This window comes from Typha angustifolia, chromosome 8, assembly GCF_048772165.1.
Source record: "Typha angustifolia cultivar Huaian chromosome 8, ASM4877216v1, whole genome shotgun sequence".
In the NCBI taxonomy this organism is placed as follows: Eukaryota; Viridiplantae; Streptophyta; class Magnoliopsida; order Poales; family Typhaceae; genus Typha; species Typha angustifolia.
Genome location: NC_133246.1, coordinates 13153277 through 13174809, shown reverse-complemented (window position 1 = coordinate 13174809; position 21533 = coordinate 13153277). Strand labels below are relative to the sequence as shown.

The window sequence follows — 21533 nt, the reverse complement described above, 5'->3', positions numbered from 1 at the left end:
ACTTTTTCAAAGTTACCCAATTATCCTTAATATTTAATTGTTTAATTTATATCCTAATTATATTTGACCTATAATTTTAAATATTTAGTTTATAACATATTTGTGTTATAAAACTATTATTACTTTGTTTGCACTTATACCCTTGAAAAGCATTTATTTGCTTATATGTCCATCTAAAATTATATTTACATGTATATTATTCACAATACATAGTGTATACATTTTAAAATTCTTTTTTTTTTTTGCAAGAATACCCTTTGGAGTAAATTTTTATTAAAATTTGAACAATTTCAATGTAAAAAAGATAAAAATATCCTTATTTTAGATTTCAAGTATTTCTTAGTTAATAGCATTATTATATTTTTCTATTAAATAGCTTAATTTGAAACGTAACTGTAAGAATATCTATATAAATAACATATATTTTGAGGGATATACATACAATTATACTACTTTTGTAGATATTTTTTATTTTTAGAATTATATAGAACTATCTATATATTATTTAAATATTTAAAAAGAACTAGCAATCCGACTGGGTGAACTATTGGTTAACTGATAACCCAGTGACCTGATATCTGATTGGGTCAATGTTCGGTCCCGTTCTGATAATCATGATATCTACGATTATCTAATCCTTTGTGATATGTTAAGGCTTTGTTTTTAAAAGAAAGAATTAAATATATAACTTGAAAGTCATTTAAAGATCCCAATTAATTGTAAACTAATAGTTAAAATAGGTTTCAATATTTTACTAACATTTTAGATTTCATATTAGTCTCTGTTACAATATTATTCCAAAGTTTTAGACATGTAAATACTAAGTCTGTAGCTTTTTTTTCCTCTTAACTTATCATTTTTAGGATGTAATTATTTTTTACCATATGTTGTATTAATTGACAAGAGATTGAAAAAATATAATTTTATTTATTTATTGACGTATCCATGCCATATCTGTATCTTACTTTTAAAATTTTACAATATACCTGTATCCATATCTCCGTATCGCCGTATTTCATATCCGAATCCATGCTTCACATTTGCAGATAAGAAGATACTTCTTTGGCTTGAATTAATTGAGTATGGGAGCAGCAATCAGACTAACTCTAATAAAGTCTAATTTCTTTTAAATCTTGCATAAAAGATGTGCTGAAATTGAAAATATGTTTAAGTTTGTTATCCTCTCGTTGATGAAATTGCTAGGAATGTAGAGCTTTGTTAGTCTTCTTTGCTTTTGTTGTGCATATCACAATTTCCATTTTTTTCTTTGTTACTTGACTTCCCTATATTTGGAGCCACCAACTGAGCTCAAGCCTATGGGGATAAATCATGTTATATGTGATGTCAATGTCCCAAAGATAATTATTAATTAGATTACAAGTTGATTCTTTTACTATAGGAGTCAACTATGCTTAAAATTGGATGAAATTTGACAGATCAAAAGGGAAACACGACGAGGAATGGAAGACATGAAAATTTCCATTCATCACATAGGGGGATGGAATTAACAGGTTTAAGTCCTCAGGGAAACAGCACAAAATTAGAAAGTCAGAATTTAATTTGTTGTTCCATCATGGTTCATCTCTCATATGCTGGACTTCCTAAGAAGAATAAGATGACTAATCTCCCAAACAGTGCCATGAAATAATGATGTAGATCATCTTTGTTGTAGCACGAGGAATACGTCAAGGTTGCCTTTTACTTGTCCTTATGTGTATAATCACCCTATAAACTTTTCCACTCTCTTTTGGAATAAAGAATTGAGTTTTTAAGAGGCAAAGATTGTCACATGGACTGCTTTCTGTAATGATTTGCATATTAAATTCCTGTCTATACACAGTATTCAAGCTCACATCGAAAGTCAATATGCTAAAGCATGATTTGAAAGTTCAATAATGTTAATTTTCCTGCATCTTAGGTTTTTTCGGAGAAGTCTTCCGGGGTATATGGAATGGTACAGATGTTGCTATTAAAGTCTTTCTAGAGCAAGATTTGACTGCTGAGAATATGGAAGATTTCTGCAATGAAATTTCTATACTGAGGTACCATCTTCAGCTATCATAAAAAATTGTCCTCTTTATAGCACATTTTACATCCTCTGATTATGCTATCTTTTTTTTTTTGCAGCCGCCTTCGTCACCCAAATGGTATTGTCTGTGCCCCAGCCCCCATGCTAAACCCTTTTCTAGATCAGTACTTATGATTGTTCTAGTTGGCATTCCTAAGTAATTTTGAGGCTCATTACAGTTTTTAAGAATTAGGATGGTTAAGAGACTTTAGTCCATTTGTATGTTATTTTAAATTCTTATCCAAGTTTATCTTTTGGATGCCCTATTTGCAGTGATATTATTCCTTGGTGCATGCGTGAAGCCTCCTCACTTGTCAATGGTTACTGAGTACATGGAGATGGGATCATTGTACTTTCTAATTCATATGAGTGGCCTAAAAAAGAAACTCAATTGGCGTAAGAGGTTGAAGATGCTTCGAGATATATGTAGGTGAGAATATCACATTCTTGTAGGGAACACTTGGCTGTGGAAAGTGGGACTTCTGCTTACTATTACGCTTTTTAATTCTATATTTATTTACTATGGTGTGGACAGCAAATTAGGTAAATCCACTTCTCAACTGCCAATATTATGCTTAATCCACTTTTCCTCCCAACCTATAAACAATGTCTTTCCTCATTGCTCCTTCACTCTACACTCCATTTTCTGAATAATCATACATATTTTACAAATACAAATGTATCATTGTAATTGGATGTCCTTTTCACAATCTAACTGTCACGATCTGAAGTCAGAATCATGACCGGCCATATACCTCAATACACTTGAGGTATGCGAAGCCTTTAACTAGTATTTTCTAAGAAAACAATGACAAGAATTAATGTGAAAATTTAACTTCAATAAATATAATCTAATAATAATGGAATAAACAATGTTATTACGAATATGCCTCTAATCAAACTGAATTAACGAATAGTTTAAAACATAAAGACCAAAAGAACTGAAAGGTAGAAATGATAGATCCTAACTGGAGCCAGGGTCTCGGTGCATATCGCTTAGTCACTGTGTTGATTAGTACTTGAAATATTAGAAGGGGAATCCTATGAACCAACAACTATAGTTCAGTGAGTGAAGTTTATTAAAAAGCTAAATAAATCTGAATCTATAAATATAACTTAAACTAAATCTAAATCCAACGATATAAAAATGATAATTTCACTAAGTATGCTTATAGTAACAATACTAACGTCACAAATAATAACAAAATAAGATATTTCTCATAATATACTCAGTTGCAATATATTGAATTTTTCTCAATAATAATAATATCATTTGTCTCAAATGAATCAATGCTCTGTGATCTACATCAACTAGAAGTCACCTTAAGATAACGCTTGGATCTTTTCTCATGGCTAATCCAGTTAGGGTTACTAGGAGGTGTCGCTATGTAATAAACACACTTGTCTTTTTCCATTAACTGTTGAAAAAGATCAGAGTCAACTTAGGAAATTTTTTGATCTAACTTGGGTTTATTTTTGAACTCGGCTAGTCACCTAAGAACGTCACCGCAATCATGGATGGCCGTGCCAGCGGCGTACCGGCACGTGGCACAAGGGGTGTCGTACGGCACCCCTGATAGTAGTTTCGCCATTGACTTCGTCGTCGAGCTCACCGTCGTTGTCGCCGCTGACCTTCGCCGTCGCCGCTCGCCGCTCGTCGGGGCTCGCATCCAGATCCGCAACTTAAGTTTTAACCGATAAACCCCTCTCTCTTTCTCCCTCTCTCTTTCTCGATCTCTGTCGATCTCTTTCTTCCCCTCCCTCGGCTAGGGCACCCGACGCGAGCTCGGGCGAGCGGCGACAACGACGGCGATGGCCAAGGTGGTACATTTTTCTCTCCTTTTCTTACGGCACGTGCTGTGCCGTGCCGGTCGGCACGCGCCGTGCTTGTGGTACGGCCATCGTTGACCGCGATGATCTAAAATAAGATTTTTCTTTGGACTTTTAGATAGATTTGAATCACCATAAAAAATTGCAAGTAATTTATATTGAAATTGCTCTCTAAGTAATACCAAATATTAGTTATGGTTTTTCACTAATATTCTTATTTATTAAAAATTACTATTTGCACAAAGTATAGCAATGCACTCACTCATATATTTTACACACAAAATTATAATAATTAAATTGCACACAGAAATATAATAATTAATCTGCATATAGAGATATAATAATTAATTTGCACGTAGAGAAATACATGGTTTGAAAAAGAACATGAAATATAATACGAGTAAATATGGGAGTGAACCCACTCACCTGAGTTTAGGTAAAATAACTGAAATATCTAATATTTAGTCCGCGTGCTAAAAATCACCACCTTTGAATAATAAAGAAATAACATAATTTTAAGTTAATCTCTAATATAAATTTTCGAATTTTAAACTAAATAAATAGCTAAAATGGGTTGATTTAAACCCATTGGATTGGGCTGGGCCAAGGCCCAACCCGAAACCAATGAAGGACTAGGTTACGGATTAACGCGTAGCCCACACTTAGTATTAAGGGTCAGATCGGTCGGAAACCTAGACCCCAAACCCGAGAGAAGAAAATGATTGGCTCAGGTTGAACCAGAGCCCAACCTTTTCTTCGGCAATGAGAATGATGAGGGAGAAGAGAACTGAGAGAGAAAGGAAAAATTGCCGGCGATCATTGTTATCGGCAGTCCGCCGACCTCGCCAATCACCCGTGAAGGGGAGAATTCATTGATATTGATGACTCCTCCCTCCATTGCCGACGGTCATCGAGGTTGCTTCCAGGGTGGTCTGAGCCACGAAAGCTCCCACTAAAGGCCAACAACATGGAGCTCCTGAGCACAAGTAGCAGCGACCTCGAAGCCGTTGATTGGTTTGATTTGCCAACAAAGCCGTGAGCACCAAATTTAGGTATTTCTATTTTAACCATTAAATTTAAATTAAATTTGAGAGGTGGGGGAGGGTAGAACTGCAAGTCGCGTTGTGGTCTTTAATTGCTCTGGCAATGCTCTGGCGGTCCAATCCCACGTCGTGACTCTGACAGTAAAGAAAGAAGAAGAATGAGAAAAAAGGAAAAAAGGGGACTGGGGGTAAAGGAGAGAGAGGATTTAGACTTTTTATTTATGATAAAATCTAAATCTGATTTTGATTTGGATTTGAGTTGGCCGAAACACTTGCAGCCGCCTTATCGCGTGATGGTGAGGGAGAGGGTGAAGGGTGCGCACATGCACTGTTCGTGCATTCCAAGTTTTTTTTTTTTTAGTTCTTACACTAACACTCCTTTATGATTTTAATACTTTCCTTCTATGCTTTACATTATATTCTCTTTTACTGTTACCTATCTTTTGCTTTCTCCATTTGTATTTGTTTTGATATTCAGTTATCTGATTCTGGTATTACTATTATGCTTTGCTATTATAATTTTTGCATTGTTAAATTTTATGGTCCTAATTGTTTTCCAAGTAATGAGGGTGTCACTTAATGTAAAGCTAAGACTTGACCCTTGCATCTAAGAAATCAGGGATTCAAGTCTTAGAAGCAGCCCTTTCAGTAGTAGTGGTAGGTTGTGTACATCCCTCCTGAGGCCCTGCGTAGGTAGAAGCTTCATGCTCTGAGACACCCTTTTTTACATGATTTCTTGGTTCTGATGAGAATATCATTATCTTGGGAGCATAGTTGCTATAACACCATTCTCTTTGGAGCACCATTTCTCATCAGTTCTTCTAAAAGAATTAAGGAACTAATTCTATGTCTGTAGCCAGTGTAGAGGGACCTGATGATTGCCCACACTCTCATTGCACCATGACTTTCAGCTTATTTATAAGCAAGTGTTAGAATAAAGCGCAATTTAGCTTACTTAAACAAGTTACACCTGTAAATGCTAATAGAGCTCTTCACTCAACTCTGCAAAGACTTCTTAAATTATTGTATAGACCTTAATCGAAGCTTTGCAATTTTAGGTTATTTTGTACTTGTAGATATTCCATAACAATGTGGAAATTCTTGTGGAGTGTGGTATTTACCCCTTTGTGAATTCAGATTGTTCTTTTGTCTAACCTCCACACCTGGTGATTCTTTTCAGGGGATTGATGTGCATGCACAGAATGAAGATAGTTCATCGGGATCTGAAAAGTGCAAACTGTCTTGTTAATAAGCACTGGACAGTAAAGATATGTGATTTTGGGCTCTCACGACTAATGTCAGATGCTCCAATGAGCGATAGTTCATCTGCAGGAACCCCTGAATGGATGGCTCCTGAGCTCATGCGCAATGAACCTTTTACAGAGACATGTGACATTTTCAGTCTCGGAGTGATAATGTGGGAACTTTGTACACTAAGTAGGCCATGGGTAGGCGTACCATCTGTCCAGGCAAGACAAGCTTGTTTTCTTATTCACATTCGAAGTATATTATAGGGAAAGAAACTAGCCATGTAAAAGTGTTCTATTGCTGTTATTTTGGTTCAGGTAGTTTACTCTGTTGCTAATGGAGAAAGGCTAGAAATTCCTGATGGTCCTCTTGGCAGCCTGATTTCGGGTAATTCAATAGCACACCAATGCGATTGTATTAATTCTTGTTTATTTCAAATATTGGTTGCTGATATCAGTTTATTGATTTGTGTAGATTGCTGGGCGGAACCCGACAAACGACCGAGCTGCCAGGAGATTCTCACTCGTTTGCTCGACTGCGAGTACACCCTTTGTTGATCTGGTATGGCCCTTGCCTTGTAGCAATTGCAGAGTCAGCAACTTCATCCGGCTAATGTTTACATTCATCATTTTCTGTTACTTTTTTCCCCTTGATCATCATAAGTTGTATAGCATATTTGTACTATGATAAACAATACTGTCAGTTCTACAGCTTTTCTCAATATGATCTAATTTCACAAATGTCATAGAGAAAATGCACTGCTTTTTCCTAGATCATTCTTCTGAAATCAAATTCCAGCTCCTTTTAATTACTCCTAGTGCTAAAGAAGTAGTTCATACAAGCGACAATCATAAGACGTTGCATATTAGCCACTTATTTTTATCTAAGCCCTTGGAACATTGTCCACTAACTACCAATAAAATTGTTCAAAACATAACTAGAACGTGGTGGACCAGAACCTCATAATATCATTTATTAGCCAATTACTAGGGCATCTAGAAAAAAAAGCATTGAAGTGCATGAAAGCAGCAATCTACTTAAGAGCACTTGATCATGCCTGGCATCTCCCCCACTAATAGTACCCAACAACTCAGCCTTGGCGCCTCATTTCACCGACTCCAATCCAACAGCCCAAACTCTCCTCACTTTACTCGGCAATCCACAGCCACTTGCTCTCCGTTGCTCCTCCGGGAAGGCGACTTCCGTCCGTGCCTGGTATTCTAGGTTTAGGTGGATCCATACGAGGATAGCATAATGCCACCACCTGTGCTGGCGCATTTGCAATCTATAAGGCCACTTTTCAAAACAATAGGACGTAGTACCAATTCTTCTCTCCTCTTTTTCTAAATAATTATATTCTAATTAGGACAACTGGGCCATGACTCTTAATAGAAATAGGCCACAATGGGTTAACTCCAACCTTAACGATAGTAGTTGGGTCTACTAAAACAAGCGTTCTAAGACATTTTCAAAATTTTCTTTTGCAACCTGGAAGCAAACTCGCAGCAGTCTGAACAAAGGATAAAATATTATAAATTCTCATTTTCTGATTGATCTATCTTGGTCAGTATTATTCTAATCCGTGCATAGATCTGTTCTTCTATTCCTCAATACCTAGTACCTGCCCAGCTAATGATGTAAGCTCGTAGAACTATAAACAAAATGCAGCTTGATGCCAAATCCTTTCAGAAATCTAGATCTGGGTCAGCTTTTATATCAGTTCATGTCATGTGAAACCTTCAAGTACCTCTCGATCTACGTAAATATTCAATGCCGCATAAGCCTCCACTGGTCTATTAGCTATTGCGTTTCCCACTCACACTATTCATTGTTCTAAAGTTTCTTGGACTTAATTATTTTTTTGTCCTTGTATTTATTCCTTTCAGCTATTGATGTTGGTTAAGAAAGGCACTTTTAATAGGCAGTAGCATATGCAAAAGATAGATCGAACCATCGTCGATTTCCACTTGATCTATTTGATTTGATATAAATGTACCATGATAGATCTTGTTGGAAGAATTGCCTCACATTTAATTTAAAACTCAAGGCTTGAATTTATCCTGAATACAACTAGTAAGCAGCAATGTTTTGGAACAACTAATGCTTATCTAAATATTGTTTGGACTAATAAATAAAAACTATATATGAAGAAGTAAATACGCACTTAGTATATATTAATTAAGTTCATATTAGAGAGTTAAATGTTTAAAGTACTCAAGAGTCTCTCTCACTGTCTGAATGATGGGGACGAAACTTTTTATATAGATTGTTGGACCACCAAGAAAGAGAGGTCTGGACCACCAAGAAAGAGAGAGGTCAAATAAAAGAACATTAAACAGATTAAATGACATCTATCATTAGTCATTCAATTAACATCAAAGAAATAGATTAATATGTACCCTTCTGTCATAAGAGTACTAGTTTTATATGTATACATCAAAGCATTAAAAAATTTCTCTATTATGAGGTACAAAAGAAAAGAGAAAATAAAGACAAGTACTCAAGTTATGTGCGACTTGGCTTCTCCTCCCAAGATGTCGTCCTGTAATTTGTTACACGATGTTTATTTATCAATTTATGTACTTATTTCATCTCAAAACCTTTCATTTTATTGGTTGCAAATAATTCTAAATAAGTATAATATATATATATATATATATATATATGGACATGCTTACACCTTGGAATTTTTAACCAAGTTAGGTCTTCTTCTCACAAACTTATTTATTAAAATAGTCTATCAATTAAACTTTTACCTAAAGAGATCTATTTTTTTATATGTTAGTTGCAAACACTGGTCCCTTTAGCATTTTATCTCAAATATAAACGATATATTTATTAACTATTTATATAAGAAAAACAAGGAGAATAAGTTAATTTTTATTCGTCCGATCTAAATTTGATTTTAATATTTTTGTCTACTTTATCCAATTGCAACACCATAAATCTCTCTCTAGTTTATCTAATTAAAAATAAATAAATACAAAACATAAAATAATCTTCCCACTTTCTTATATGAATAAAATGCAAAAGAGATTATCATTTCATATTTTTTGCTCATAAAAAACTGTTGAACTTTTAAGTGCATTTACAATTTACAATCAAACACTGATCATTTCAGTATCTTTTTTATTAGAATTATGAGGTTTAAAACAAGCCCCTTTTTTTTGTTTTCAGCTTTCTTTCTGAGTGGATTAGTTGGGTGAATAAATTGAAGAGGGCCAGTTTGGTCAAAAGCTCCAAAACATCCTCTTAACTTTGATGTCCACATCTGTTGACTATCTTGATGCCCTTTTGGATCTAATTTTATGCCATCGCATCTTCTTGGGCTTCTTTTATTATAAACTACTATGTATAATTTATTAATCCATATGAAGCTTTTAGTATATGAAGGCACCTTTTTGCATGCATTATTTACTTCAACAACAACAACAACAACAAAACTCCAAACTTTCTACTATTTTAAAATACTAGAAAAGAATGATAATATTGTTAGGTCGATTACGATCCCACGTATGCCTACTTGCTTAATTTTTTTTAATTCAAAAGAAAAGAATAAAAGGATAAGTGCCCACTTACGAACTAAGAAGTCACTCAAAGAAAAGCCATTAATATTTTACTTAGGTAAAGAGATTTAAATTAAACAAATATATTTGCATGCTTGGTCCATATGCCAGGGGAAAAGAGAATCATCTTATATGACTGGAAGTATTTCTCTCTCCCTGAATTCTTTGTCATTTGAGTGTTGCAACAGTGACGATGGACGTAAAATATTTCGTTTATTAGTTGTCATCAGACAAGAATGGTTGTGCATAATTTTTAACATTATTTGTTAGGTCTTGCAATTATAATACTGTACCACAGTTTATTAATTTTTAGAATGATCCTTCCAGTATTTTATTTTATTTTATTCAGCTAACTTTAGTTTGTATGATTAAATATTTTTGAATCCAATTTCTACCTGTAGTGTCGTTATGCAGGTAGACGTATGAGTAGATAGATGATGGGCTTCTTCTCTCGGAAGGCCGCATGATCTTTAAAAGATCCAAAATTACTCAGTTTAAGTCTGATTCAAATCGGGCTATCATGTTATTAGATTCGATTGCTAACCCCTAATTCAACTATTTATTTGGTATTCGAGAAATTCAACTATTAGAGTATAATTTAGAGAGAGAGAAGAGAGAAGAAATAATTCGGACCTCGGCCAAGATTCTCTTTTTACACTAGAAACTGAACCTGACCAAAGATGATGCAAAGTCAACAAGAGGCTAGAGGAAGAGGAAGATGATGGTAACATTAATGAGTTAAATACTACCGGGGACAACTTATACCATACTAATCAGTAATATGTTTTATATCTCAAATAGGTGTAGCCGGGATATATACGTAATTGTTAACGATGTCATTTTTGGGATGATTGAGATTCGATGCATATCAATTTTATGTACGGCTACTACCAAAGAGGTTATAAGTAAATCCAACCCTAAATAATTATTGTGAAGAAAATTCTTAGTGATAGTTTAGTTTAAGGGCTCGGTCCGGTTAATAGTTCAGTGATGCGATCAGTTTGAAAGAATAGCTTAGATGACTTAGAGTAAATATCTCTATGGTATTTAGTTTTGAGTAATAGTTCGATAACGTACACGTGCTTGAAGCTCAGTGAAATCGTAATGCCTCTTTGTCTGGAAAAGATTTTATATGAATGATGCATTGATGTGTATTCAACCGTGTGATATAATCGTTGTGCACAGTCTGCTCTTGCAGCGGATCCTCCCACCAACGGCGGATCGGAGAAAAATAGAATACAAATATGCAATCTATATTTCGATACAAAATTGATGCTCGACAGTATACGCATATTATATATGTATACAAGCAACGTGGCCACTCGAGTAGAGGACAAACCACACATCGTCTCCTTCAAGGGAGATGCATCTACTCTCCCGAAATCGAACAGAGTAGATTTTTTCTTCTTTTTTTGAAGATTTTTCTTGGGTTTTTTTTGTCTTCCTTCCTTCCGGTCGCGATCGGGGCCCGTGCTTTGTGGCTTCTTTTGGTTTCCTTTCTTGCCCTCACTTATCCTCTAAAGGTCGATTTCTTGTGCACTCCTTTATATAGTTTATATGCCTTGGCTATCGAGAAGGAGAGATTTGTGATTGGTAAGAGAGAGAGAGAGAGAGAGAGAGAGAGAGAGAGAGAGAGAGATGTCGAAGAATTCGTTGGAGAGGCATCAATCCATCGATGCTCAGTTGAGGCTTTTGGCGCCCGGGAAGGTGTCAGAGGATGATAAGCTGGTCGAGTATGACGCCCTTCTCGTTGATCGCTTTCTCGACATCCTCCAGGACTTGCATGGCGAGGATCTGAGAGAGTTGGTAATACGATGACCTTTTCTTTTTCTCTCGTTTCTATTGGATTAGGGGATATCATTCTGACCGAGTGACAGTTCTGAGTGGTTATTTTGGATATTTTCTCAAAAATAATGGTAACTACTTTAGGGATCAACTAAAAGAGTTTCTTTTTCATTAAAAGATGTAATATTTCGTTGTATTTTTCTTAATCTGTGTCAGTTGGTCCGATTTATGTCGGAAAGCAATAAAATTGTATTGATCTAGGATTTATAATGCAAAAAGATTAATCTTGAAAGAGGATTCGTCTTCGTAGGTTCAAGAATGCTATGAGCTATCCGCAGAGTACGAAAAGGACCGGGAACTCGCGAAGCTCGATGAACTGGGGAACTTACTCACCAGCCTGGATCCTGGCGATGCCATTGTGGTTGCGAGTTCCTTCTCTCATATGCTTAATTTGGCAAACTTGGCTGAAGAGGTCCAGATTGCGTACCGTAGGAGGAACAAGCTGAAGAGAGGAGATTTTGCTGATGAAGCCTCGGCTACTACTGAGTCGGACATCGAAGAGACCCTTAAGCGACTCGTCACACAGCTGAAGAAGTCGAGGGAGGAGGTTTTTGATGCTCTCAAGAACCAGACGATCGATCTGGTTTTCACTGCTCATCCTACTCAGTCGATCCGGAGATCGCTACTCCAGAAGCACGGAAGGTTCGTTGACCAGTTGTGTAGAAGTAGAGATCTGGCACTTTTCAGAAGTTCTAGCTATTTTGATTAATATATTTGGATCTGATTTGTTTAGTTTGATTAGTGGCTGGCACCTGATTTGACAATTCTGTTCATTTTTTCTCTTCCACCCATGCTAATCATTATTATATACACTGTTACAAAGTCCGTCCTGTATCAATTCCTCATCTCCCTCCCCCAGATCCAAACACACAAGCAAACCCTGTAATCACTGATTCTGTTTTGCTGCCGTACATTGGCAGACTATTAGTAGTAGTCTAGTCATGATGGTGTGGTATTTTTGTTCTCACGAAAGCTTGTAATATTCTACAGGATCCGGAATTGTTTAACACAGTTATATGCCAAGGATATTACTTCTGATGAGAAGCAGGAGCTTGATGAAGCTCTTCAAAGAGAGGTAAATTTTGAGCACCATATCCTAACGAAATTCCAAAAATAAATTCACCGCTGACAGAATTTTTTTCAACTTTGACCTTCTAAACAATATCATTGACTTTGTTATCATGTGATTCCTGTTAGTGGGCATAGAGACTAAATGAAGCGAGGTATTCTGTGACTATGCCCAGGAATGAATAGTCATCTCCTACCCAAACGTATAATTGGGAAATGGGACCCTGGAAAGTTAAAATTAATGAAGTGCTTCCTGTCAATGGTGCTTCCCAGTTCCCACATTATGTCTTGCCAATAACTGTCTTAGTGTCTCCTGAACATTGCACCAAGTCAACCTGTGAGAACTCTCCTCCTTAACCTGAAAGGATTCATTTATGTGATATGTTATTTATCCAAGTATCTATTGAACTTTAATCTACCATGAATATGGACAGCTATGCTATCATGCATATCCTTGTAGGTTCAGTATATTATGTTCGTAGTCAGCAAGAGGAAACTCCGGCAGATTGTCTTTCAATAAGCGTATAAAACTGTAAACATCAATTTTATTGCCCACTTGCATTACCAAAATTTTTTCTTTCTCAAGATGCTTCAAGAACATTTCATGCATGGAATTTTATTTTCTTATTTGTTTACTACTTATAGATGTTTTATTTTCTTTCTTTCTTTACAGATTCAAGCTGCTTTTAGAACTGATGAAATCCGAAGAACACCCCCTACTCCGCAGGATGAAATGCGAGCAGGGATGAGTTACTTCCATGAAACTATATGGAAGGGTGTACCAAAATTCTTGCGTCGTGTGGATACAGCTCTGAAGAACATTGGAATTAATGAACGCCTTCCCTACAATGCTCCTCTTATTCAATTTTCTTCTTGGATGGGTGGTGATCGTGATGGTACTTCTTTTCTGCACATTCTTTTTTCTTATATTGATTGAGAGTTCAAATTTAATATATGTTAAATATCCACGAGAGGAATGAGTCAGATAGGAGTGAAGGTACTGCATATGTCAACTAGGATTTCCACTTAGAGGTTCTATTTATTGCCATTTTTATTTATTTATAAGTTCCTGTTGAAGCTTGCTCTTTAGAATAACTTAGGAATTATTGATGTATTTAAATGTGTTGTACAGGAAATCCAAGAGTTACACCAGAGGTTACAAGGGATGTATGCTTGTTGGCCAGGATGATGGCTGCAAACCTGTACTATTCCCAGATAGAAGATCTAATGTTTGAGGTTTTGCAACCATTCAATCATATTTAATTGAAAATTTTAATCCCATTGGAACATCATTTTCTTGAAGAAAATCTTTCCAATTGTGTTCTTGAATTTCTGAGTCTACTAATAGCATCTTATATTTATACAGCTCTCCATGTGGCGATGCAGTGATGAACTTCGGGTGCATGCTGATGAACTACATCGCTCTACAAGGAAAGATGCCAAACATTACATAGGTAGGCAGCATAGAATATGATGCTTTGCAATAACATATTTTCTGTCATTTCCTGATTAGCTTGCTGGTTTCTAGTTCAAAGTGTTCATTTGTTATCACCATTTCTGCCCTCATCAAAGTTCCTCATTTTTCCTCTACAATTACCTGTCTGGAAATTTAGCACTACAAATCATCCTGTTACTTGGTTCATTTCTAATTAAAATCTTCTAAGGTTCTCTGCAGTATCTTCAAGTGCCTTGCACTGAACACATCCATCCATATGGAGATTCTCTATTTGCATAACAGTTTGATCAATATTATAATCTCCTTGTATTATCTTGTAAATCTTGTTTTTCGTCACATGGTGCAGTTCAAGGAGTACAAATTGTGTTATTCATCCTTCTCCTTTACTACCTCCTGTTCATCTACATCGAAATGCGGAAATCTTGCTGCAACAAGATTCTTTTTTTCACATTTTGAGCATCTGAAATTGTCAAAAAAATTCTTTGTTTCCTTCTCCTGTATATCTTGATCATCTAACATCACTTCAACACACTTTGTTTCTGTCCTGAATGAGTGCATGTGGACTTCTTTGTTGCTTAGTAAACACATGTTTCCTTGAATTTCCATTCTCTTGCAGCAAAATGTTGTAATGATATTCAATCTGTGAAATCCACCATTAAATTATTTCACTTGGAAGTTATTGACATATTTGTAGTCCATTTTTTATGTTGTAGAGCAGAAATACTATTCAATTCAATCTTCAATTTGGATTTCTACTTTGAGATGTAAGCATGCTAACATGCTATTGCAAGGTAGAGATAGACTCAATCACAGAGTCCTTAATCTCAGGATCCCTCTTTATGGCAACAAGCCAACAACTTTGGCCAGGACACCTATACTTCCGTATCTCACTCTGAGTCCAAATTTTCTTATTTAATGACAAAGATCTATTTCTTCATGATCCATTTCCTACAATTACATATTACTTAAGTTGATTCTTTGCGGCTTTCTAGAGAGTACACGGTGTTCTTTTTGTGTGTGACAAATCCAACTATTCCAGATCAAATTGGATCAATCGTGTTAAAGCCCAAAATATGATTTGGTTTTCTACTATAATAGTTTGCCTTTTAATTCATCTGGTTTCTAAAGAGTGTTTTCGGATGCAGAGTTCTGGAAACAAGTTCCTGCGAATGAACCTTATCGTGTTATACTTGGTGATTTGAGGGATAAGTTATATAATACACGTGAACGTTCTCGCCATCTTTTGTCCAATGGAACTTCTGACATTCCAGAGGAGGCAACTTTCACCAATGTCGAGCAGGTTTGTTTCAGTCAACTTTATAATATTTCCTGTGGAAAGTCCAAACAAATGAGATGTATGCTTCTGTATGAGTTATTGTAGTCTTAAAAAGATATTACTAAAAGTTCTATTCGTTTTCTTCTGTACTATTGTTTCTTTTATCATAAAGCTTTTAAAGTTTACTAAATTTTCATTGCTTATAATTGATCTGCTGATATTGCACCTTTAGACAAAAAGATGGTTACTTGGAGAATTGTGCTCATATTTTTGCTTTCAGTTTATGTTATTCTAAAATTGATATTTTTTGTTTTTCATTTTCACAAACTATAAGCACGTAATCATTTATTTGCAGTCATGTCCTTTCTTGAATAGATACTCTATGTTTGGTTGTGTATTCTTATTTCTTAGCTTTTCCTGCACTAATTATTTCTTGACTTATATTGCAGTTTCTGGAACCCCTTGAGCTATGTTACAGATCACTATGCTCTTGTGGCGATAGACCTATAGCTGATGGAAGTCTTCTCGACTTCCTCCGGCAAGTATCTACCTTTGGTCTTTGTCTCGTGAAGCTTGACATCAGACAAGAATCTGACCGGCATACTGACGTCATTGATGCTATCACTACACATCTTGGAATTGGATCATACCGTGATTGGTCTGAGGAAAAACGTCAGGAGTGGCTGCTAGCTGAACTTAGAGGCAAGCGCCCTCTATTTGGACCTGACCTTCCTCAGACTGAGGAAATTGCTGATGTGTTAGGGACATTTCACGTTATAGCAGAGCTTCCTGCTGATAATTTTGGGGCTTATATCATTTCAATGGCAACTGCTCCATCAGATGTGCTTGCAGTTGAGCTTCTTCAACGTGAGTGTCATGTGAAGAAACCATTGAGAGTTGTTCCATTGTTTGAGAAACTTGGAGATCTAGAAGGAGCCCCTGCAGCTGTATCACGACTCTTTTCGATAGACTGGTACATGAACAGGATTAATGGAAAACAGGAGGTTATGATTGGGTATTCAGATTCTGGTAAGGATGCAGGTCGTCTTTCTGCAGCATGGCAGTTGTACAAAGCTCAAGAGGAGCTTGTAAAGGTAGCAAAGCAATATGGAGTGAAGTTGACAATGTTTCATGGACGAGGTGGCACAGTCGGAAGAGGAGGTGGTCCTACTCATCTTGCTATATTATCTCAGCCACCAGAGACAATCAATGGATCACTTCGTGTGACAGTCCAAGGTGAGGTAATTGAGCACTCATTTGGAGAAGAGCGTCTGTGCTTCAGAACACTTCAACGTTTCACAGCAGCTACTCTTGAACATGGAATGAACCCTCCTATTCCTCCAAAGCCTGAATGGAGGGCTATGATGGATGAAATGGCTGTGGTAGCCACAAAGGAGTATCGGTCAATTGTCTTCCAAGAATCACGTTTTGTTGAATACTTCCGTCTGGTAAGCAGTCTTGCCCCCTTGTGTCATTTGTGATAAGATGATATGCAGTTTGCCTCAATTTCTAATAGATTATGATTGCATAAAGCCATAAATATTACTATGATAGTACATTAAAGAAGATTGGGTTGTCCTAGCATCACATTTTCTGGACAGTAGTGTTCCTATTTGGTGTAATCCTTGTTCCACAGTGAAGCATTTGCCACAATAATTCTTGGATGCCCAAATTAGGACTCTAGCATTTTTTAATGCATTGATCTTGTAAGATATTTTTTACTGCATCAAATGACTAAAACAATCTGTGCAAATGTTTTAAAATTTATACCAACATTTTCCTTATAGTCAAATGTATTAATATTGATGTTAGAAGGCCTTTTCACTTTCCCGTTTAGGTCTTGTATATTTTTTTTGTATAATTAGATAAGAGTTTTTCAAAATGTGAAATGGAAAATCTGGCATGTATGTTGATGCATGAATTTTTATTTGTTATTTAATTCGTTCGATTGTTCAATGGGAGTTTGCAAATAAATTAGTGATATCAGCAAAATGAGCTTGCTCTTCTATTTTGTAGGCCACACCTGAGACGGAATATGGTAGGATGAACATAGGTAGCAGGCCATCAAAAAGGAAGCCTAGTGGGGGCATAGAATCCCTCCGTGCTATCCCATGGATTTTTGCTTGGACGCAGATAAGGTTTCACCTTCCTGTGTGGCTTGGCTTCGGTGCAGCATTCAAGCATGTACTGCAAAAGGACATCAGAAACCTTCATATACTCAAAGAGATGTATAATGCGTGGCCATTTTTCAGGGTTACATTAGACTTGGTTGAGATGGTTTTTGCTAAGGGAGATCCAGGAATAGCCGCTTTATATGACAAATTGCTAGTTTCAGATGATTTAAGGTCATTTGGGGAGCAACTAAGATCTAACTTTGAGGAGACAAAACAATTCCTCCTCCAGGTAAATTCTGATACTTTTTCTTATAGCTGTTATTGTGAAATCTTCCTATTTAAATAATTACATCATCTGGCTAGATGTAGTGCTGACAACATATTGTTGGAAAAGGATTTGGAGGATGACAGATTTTCTCTTACTTATAGACCAGTTCTGTATCTACAGTTAGAATAATCTTACTATAATGTAAATCCGTTCATAGTTGAAACTCTGTCCAAGTTTCATATTTCTACCTTGATGTTCTCTTTTTGGACCCTATGTTGCACTTTTTCTAGGATTATTTAAGCCTATGCAGGTAGAAAGGTATTATGTATCAACCTTATTGTTGTGTATTAGAAGACCTATATGGCATGTTTAACATTGTTTGGAAATCAAACCCTTATACTATGAGCGTTCCGTTCATAAATCCTGCAGGATACCATATTTTGTATGAGAAAATTCTGTTTATATTTAACTTTTGAAATGACTAAGTTTCTCCATTAGTCCAGAAACAGAAAGGAATAAAATGCAGCTTAAAGTGAACTGCAGAAAAGCAATTTTGTATAATGAGAAAAGTGAATCTAAATTGTGTAGGTTGTACTGCATATTCCAGATATAGGCCTTATTGAGCAGGATATTGTTACGTTGTTCTTTTATTGGATGCTCGTCGGTATTGTTGCATTAAAAAATAAAAAAATTTCAGGACTTTGGAAACTACTATCCTGCTTAACTCTATACTTACACTCAGGTAGTAGCATTTATAGAATTCTGAATCCAATTTACAGGTTATATAAGTGACATTCTTTATGTTCAGAGATTATTTTCCACTCTGTCTCATCCTAATACAATATTATGGGAATTACTGCAGGTTGCTGGTCACAAGGACCTTCTTGAAGGTGATCCTTACTTGAAGCAGAGGTTACGATTGCGTGATTCGTACATAACAACATTGAATGTATGCCAAGCTTACACACTGAGACGCGTCCGAGACCCTAGTTTCCACGCAGACGCAAGGCCCTCTTTGTCAAAGGAGACCCTTGATTCTAGCAAGCCTGCTGAACTAGTGAAGCTGAACCCCACCAGCGAGTACGCACCTGGATTGGAAGATACCCTCATCTTGACAATGAAGGGTATTGCTGCAGGCATGCAAAACACTGGGTAGATTACCACATAATATATTGATATGTAAATTATCGAACATCTTAATGTACCCTGCAACCTGCAAATTTTCACAACTTTTAAGTCTTTCTTATGTACTTGAGGTTAAAATTTTGAGTGGCATCTGTTTCGCCATCGTACCTCGCCTGAATAAATTTTGTGAAAGAAACTTTATGCAGGTTGGAATTGCAACCCATTTTAATCTGCAAATTAACGCGAACTTTATGCTCGTCCTGTTCTTGTGACACTGTGTGAGAGCCATTATTTTTCTCTTCTTTTACAAAGAAAAGTGAGGATTTTATGGTGTCGGAGTCAATCTGAAGCATGCATCAGCTTGTTTTGTTCTACTGTTTAGGTTTGGATGTGCAAAAATTTATTAAGAATGATTTCGACCATGTTGTTAATTGTTGGGATGGCAACAACCAACTTTTGTATATTCTCTCGGTTGACAGATATCCAAAAGAAGAGAGAGAGAAACAAAGAAGAACAGGATGTGGATATCCCAAAGATACTACTGTCCACCTTTTATAAAGGCAAAAAGGCGTCGTAGATAGTACGTACTATTCCAAGTGGCATAACCTTATTTGAACATATAAATAGAATATATTCGTACTCATCCTCTCGTTTACACGGGGATGTTACTATCCAACGGATACCTTTCTCTTATCCTTCGGCTAATACATTGACTTAGAGAATAAACTCGTAGCTTCGACACTAAGATCCTGTAACGACTTCCCATAGAATTTAGAGCCCACCCCCTCTCCAGCAAATCCTGGGCTTCTCCAATGGACACCTGCCACGTTTTCTTTGTCTACAACTTGGCGCAATGTGATTAGTTTTCTTTTCGATGTTTACTTGCAGTTATGGCAGTGGATATAAATTCTCGTTAGGTTCGGTATATTCGCTGCAATTGCGTTGCATTAACTGTGGGATTTCTTAGCACTTGCTTGCCAATTGCCATTGACATCTAAGACATCCACTGACGTGTCAGTAATTGACTGGAAGATGGGTGGGAAAGTTTTCTTATTCGATTTCTCTATTATACGTTGACCGACTTTATAACCGAGAACCGACTAGCATCTTATCTACTCCGCGGGAGTCGATGCCTTCTTCTCTCGTTATATATTCGAAGGCAGGCACAGTGCCTATCCAAAGACTACACCTTACCTTTTATCAGCAGTTCTTGTTATTAGAAAAGAGAGCAACATCTTGATCTCAGAATTATAACAGCTTAACATGACGGTTGGTCTCTCTCTCTCTCCCTCTCCCTCTCTTCTCCTCTTCCTTTTGCTATATTCTCATAACCTTATTCAAAGTTAATTATTAACACTACTGTATGTTGTTGGTGTACAGATTGTGGATATGTGCGTGAGCATGGACTGCTCTGGATGCGTGAACAAGATAAGGAAGGCCCTTCTCAAGCTTGATGGTACATAAATTAATTTGAAGGATTGACTCAAAAGCATATAAACTAAGCTGTTATTAGAAAACAGACCAACATATATATATATATATATATATATATATATATATATATGTATGTATATATTACGCCTTACATCTTTTAAAACTTAAAAAGAAAAATCTTTATTTTGCTGTAGGGGTGGACGAGGTGGACATAGACATGGCGAGGCAGAAGGTGACGGTGACCGGGTGGGTGGACCAGAAGAAGGTGCTGAAGACGGTGAGGAAGACGGGAAGGAAGGCGGTGCTGTGGCCGTATACCTACGGGACGGAGCACGCCACCTACAGTCAAGAGTACTACCACGACTACCAGCCCACCCCCGGCCACCATCTCATCTCCAACGCCAACTCAAACTCCTACAACTACCGCGTCCACGGCTACGTCAACGACGCCGACGTACATGGCTACTACCGAGGCACGTCGTCGTCGTCTTCTTCTTCTTCTCCGCATCTTTTTAGTCACAGTGCTAGCTCTATGTTCAGTGATGACAACCCAAACGCTTGTTCCATTATGTGAAGACTTTTGTTTATATTATCGATCGCTGATCCATGTCTATATATATATTTATATATATGTATGTATATATATGGTACGGAATTATTGCACCCAAGGGTAGGTGTTGGAATGTCATATATATATATATATAATAAATGAGTAGATGTATCAATGATTAACTTTGCATTTTTATCGACCATTGATGCAATTCCTATAAAATGTTTTAGATGTGTCAGCAAATCAACACGATTAAAAAAAAAATTTACTGTATAAATAGTAATTTTCTTTTTTACACCTAAACATGTCATCAACCATCATTCACTGTTATACTTGTTATCTGTGGTCCACTCCACTATCCCAGATCCATCTTTTCCACCTCGTCTCCACGTCATATTTTCTATTTTTCCTTATCATTCTCTCCCTAAGATCAAACGGTCGATCCGCTGCAGCTAGGGGTGAAAACGGGTCGGATTAAGTCCGACCCGACCCGCTATCCGATCCGGATCGGATCGGATACGGATAGGAAAATCCTATCCGATCCGGATTCGAATACGGATACGGATAGCTATTTCCAAAAATATCCGGATCCGGATCCGGATATGGATAGCCTTTTAGAAAAAAATCCGGATCCGGATACGG

The 21533-nt window shown here is 36.6% G+C and overlaps 3 protein-coding genes across 4 annotated transcripts in view; all 3 read left to right on the top strand.

The window, feature by feature from the left end:
• Positions 1-6943, top strand: part of LOC140764895 (serine/threonine-protein kinase EDR1-like) — a 35540-nt gene extending 28597 nt beyond the window's left edge. For both annotated transcript variants that reach the window (XM_073103723.1, XM_073103725.1), the window contains exons 12-17: positions 1919-2042; positions 2128-2147; positions 2342-2498; positions 6122-6410; positions 6507-6576; positions 6664-6943. In XM_073103723.1, coding sequence (XP_072959824.1) covers positions 1919-2042; positions 2128-2147; positions 2342-2498; positions 6122-6410; positions 6507-6576; positions 6664-6746 — 743 coding nt within the window. In that variant the 3' untranslated portion in view covers positions 6747-6943. The remainder of the gene's footprint in view (positions 1-1918; positions 2043-2127; positions 2148-2341; positions 2499-6121; positions 6411-6506; positions 6577-6663) is intronic.
• A 4352-nt stretch (positions 6944-11295) lies between these two features.
• Positions 11296-19163, top strand: LOC140764551 (phosphoenolpyruvate carboxylase 1). Its single transcript, XM_073103162.1, has 10 exons — positions 11296-11561; positions 11851-12242; positions 12591-12675; positions 13342-13564; positions 13801-13904; positions 14035-14122; positions 15270-15424; positions 15850-16848; positions 17417-17803; positions 18645-19163. Exons 1-10 carry the CDS (start codon positions 11394-11396, stop codon positions 18936-18938), a joined length of 2895 nt encoding a protein of 964 aa, XP_072959263.1. The 5' UTR covers positions 11296-11393; the 3' UTR covers positions 18939-19163.
• Positions 19164-20041: 878 nt separating this feature from the next.
• LOC140765590 (heavy metal-associated isoprenylated plant protein 28-like) lies at positions 20042-21086 on the top strand. Its single transcript, XM_073104750.1, has 3 exons — positions 20042-20176; positions 20288-20363; positions 20536-21086. The coding sequence occupies exons 1-3, from the start codon at positions 20171-20173 to the stop codon at positions 20913-20915; spliced, it is 462 nt and encodes a 153-aa protein (XP_072960851.1). The 5' UTR covers positions 20042-20170; the 3' UTR covers positions 20916-21086.
• The last annotated feature ends 447 nt before the right edge of the window (positions 21087-21533 follow it).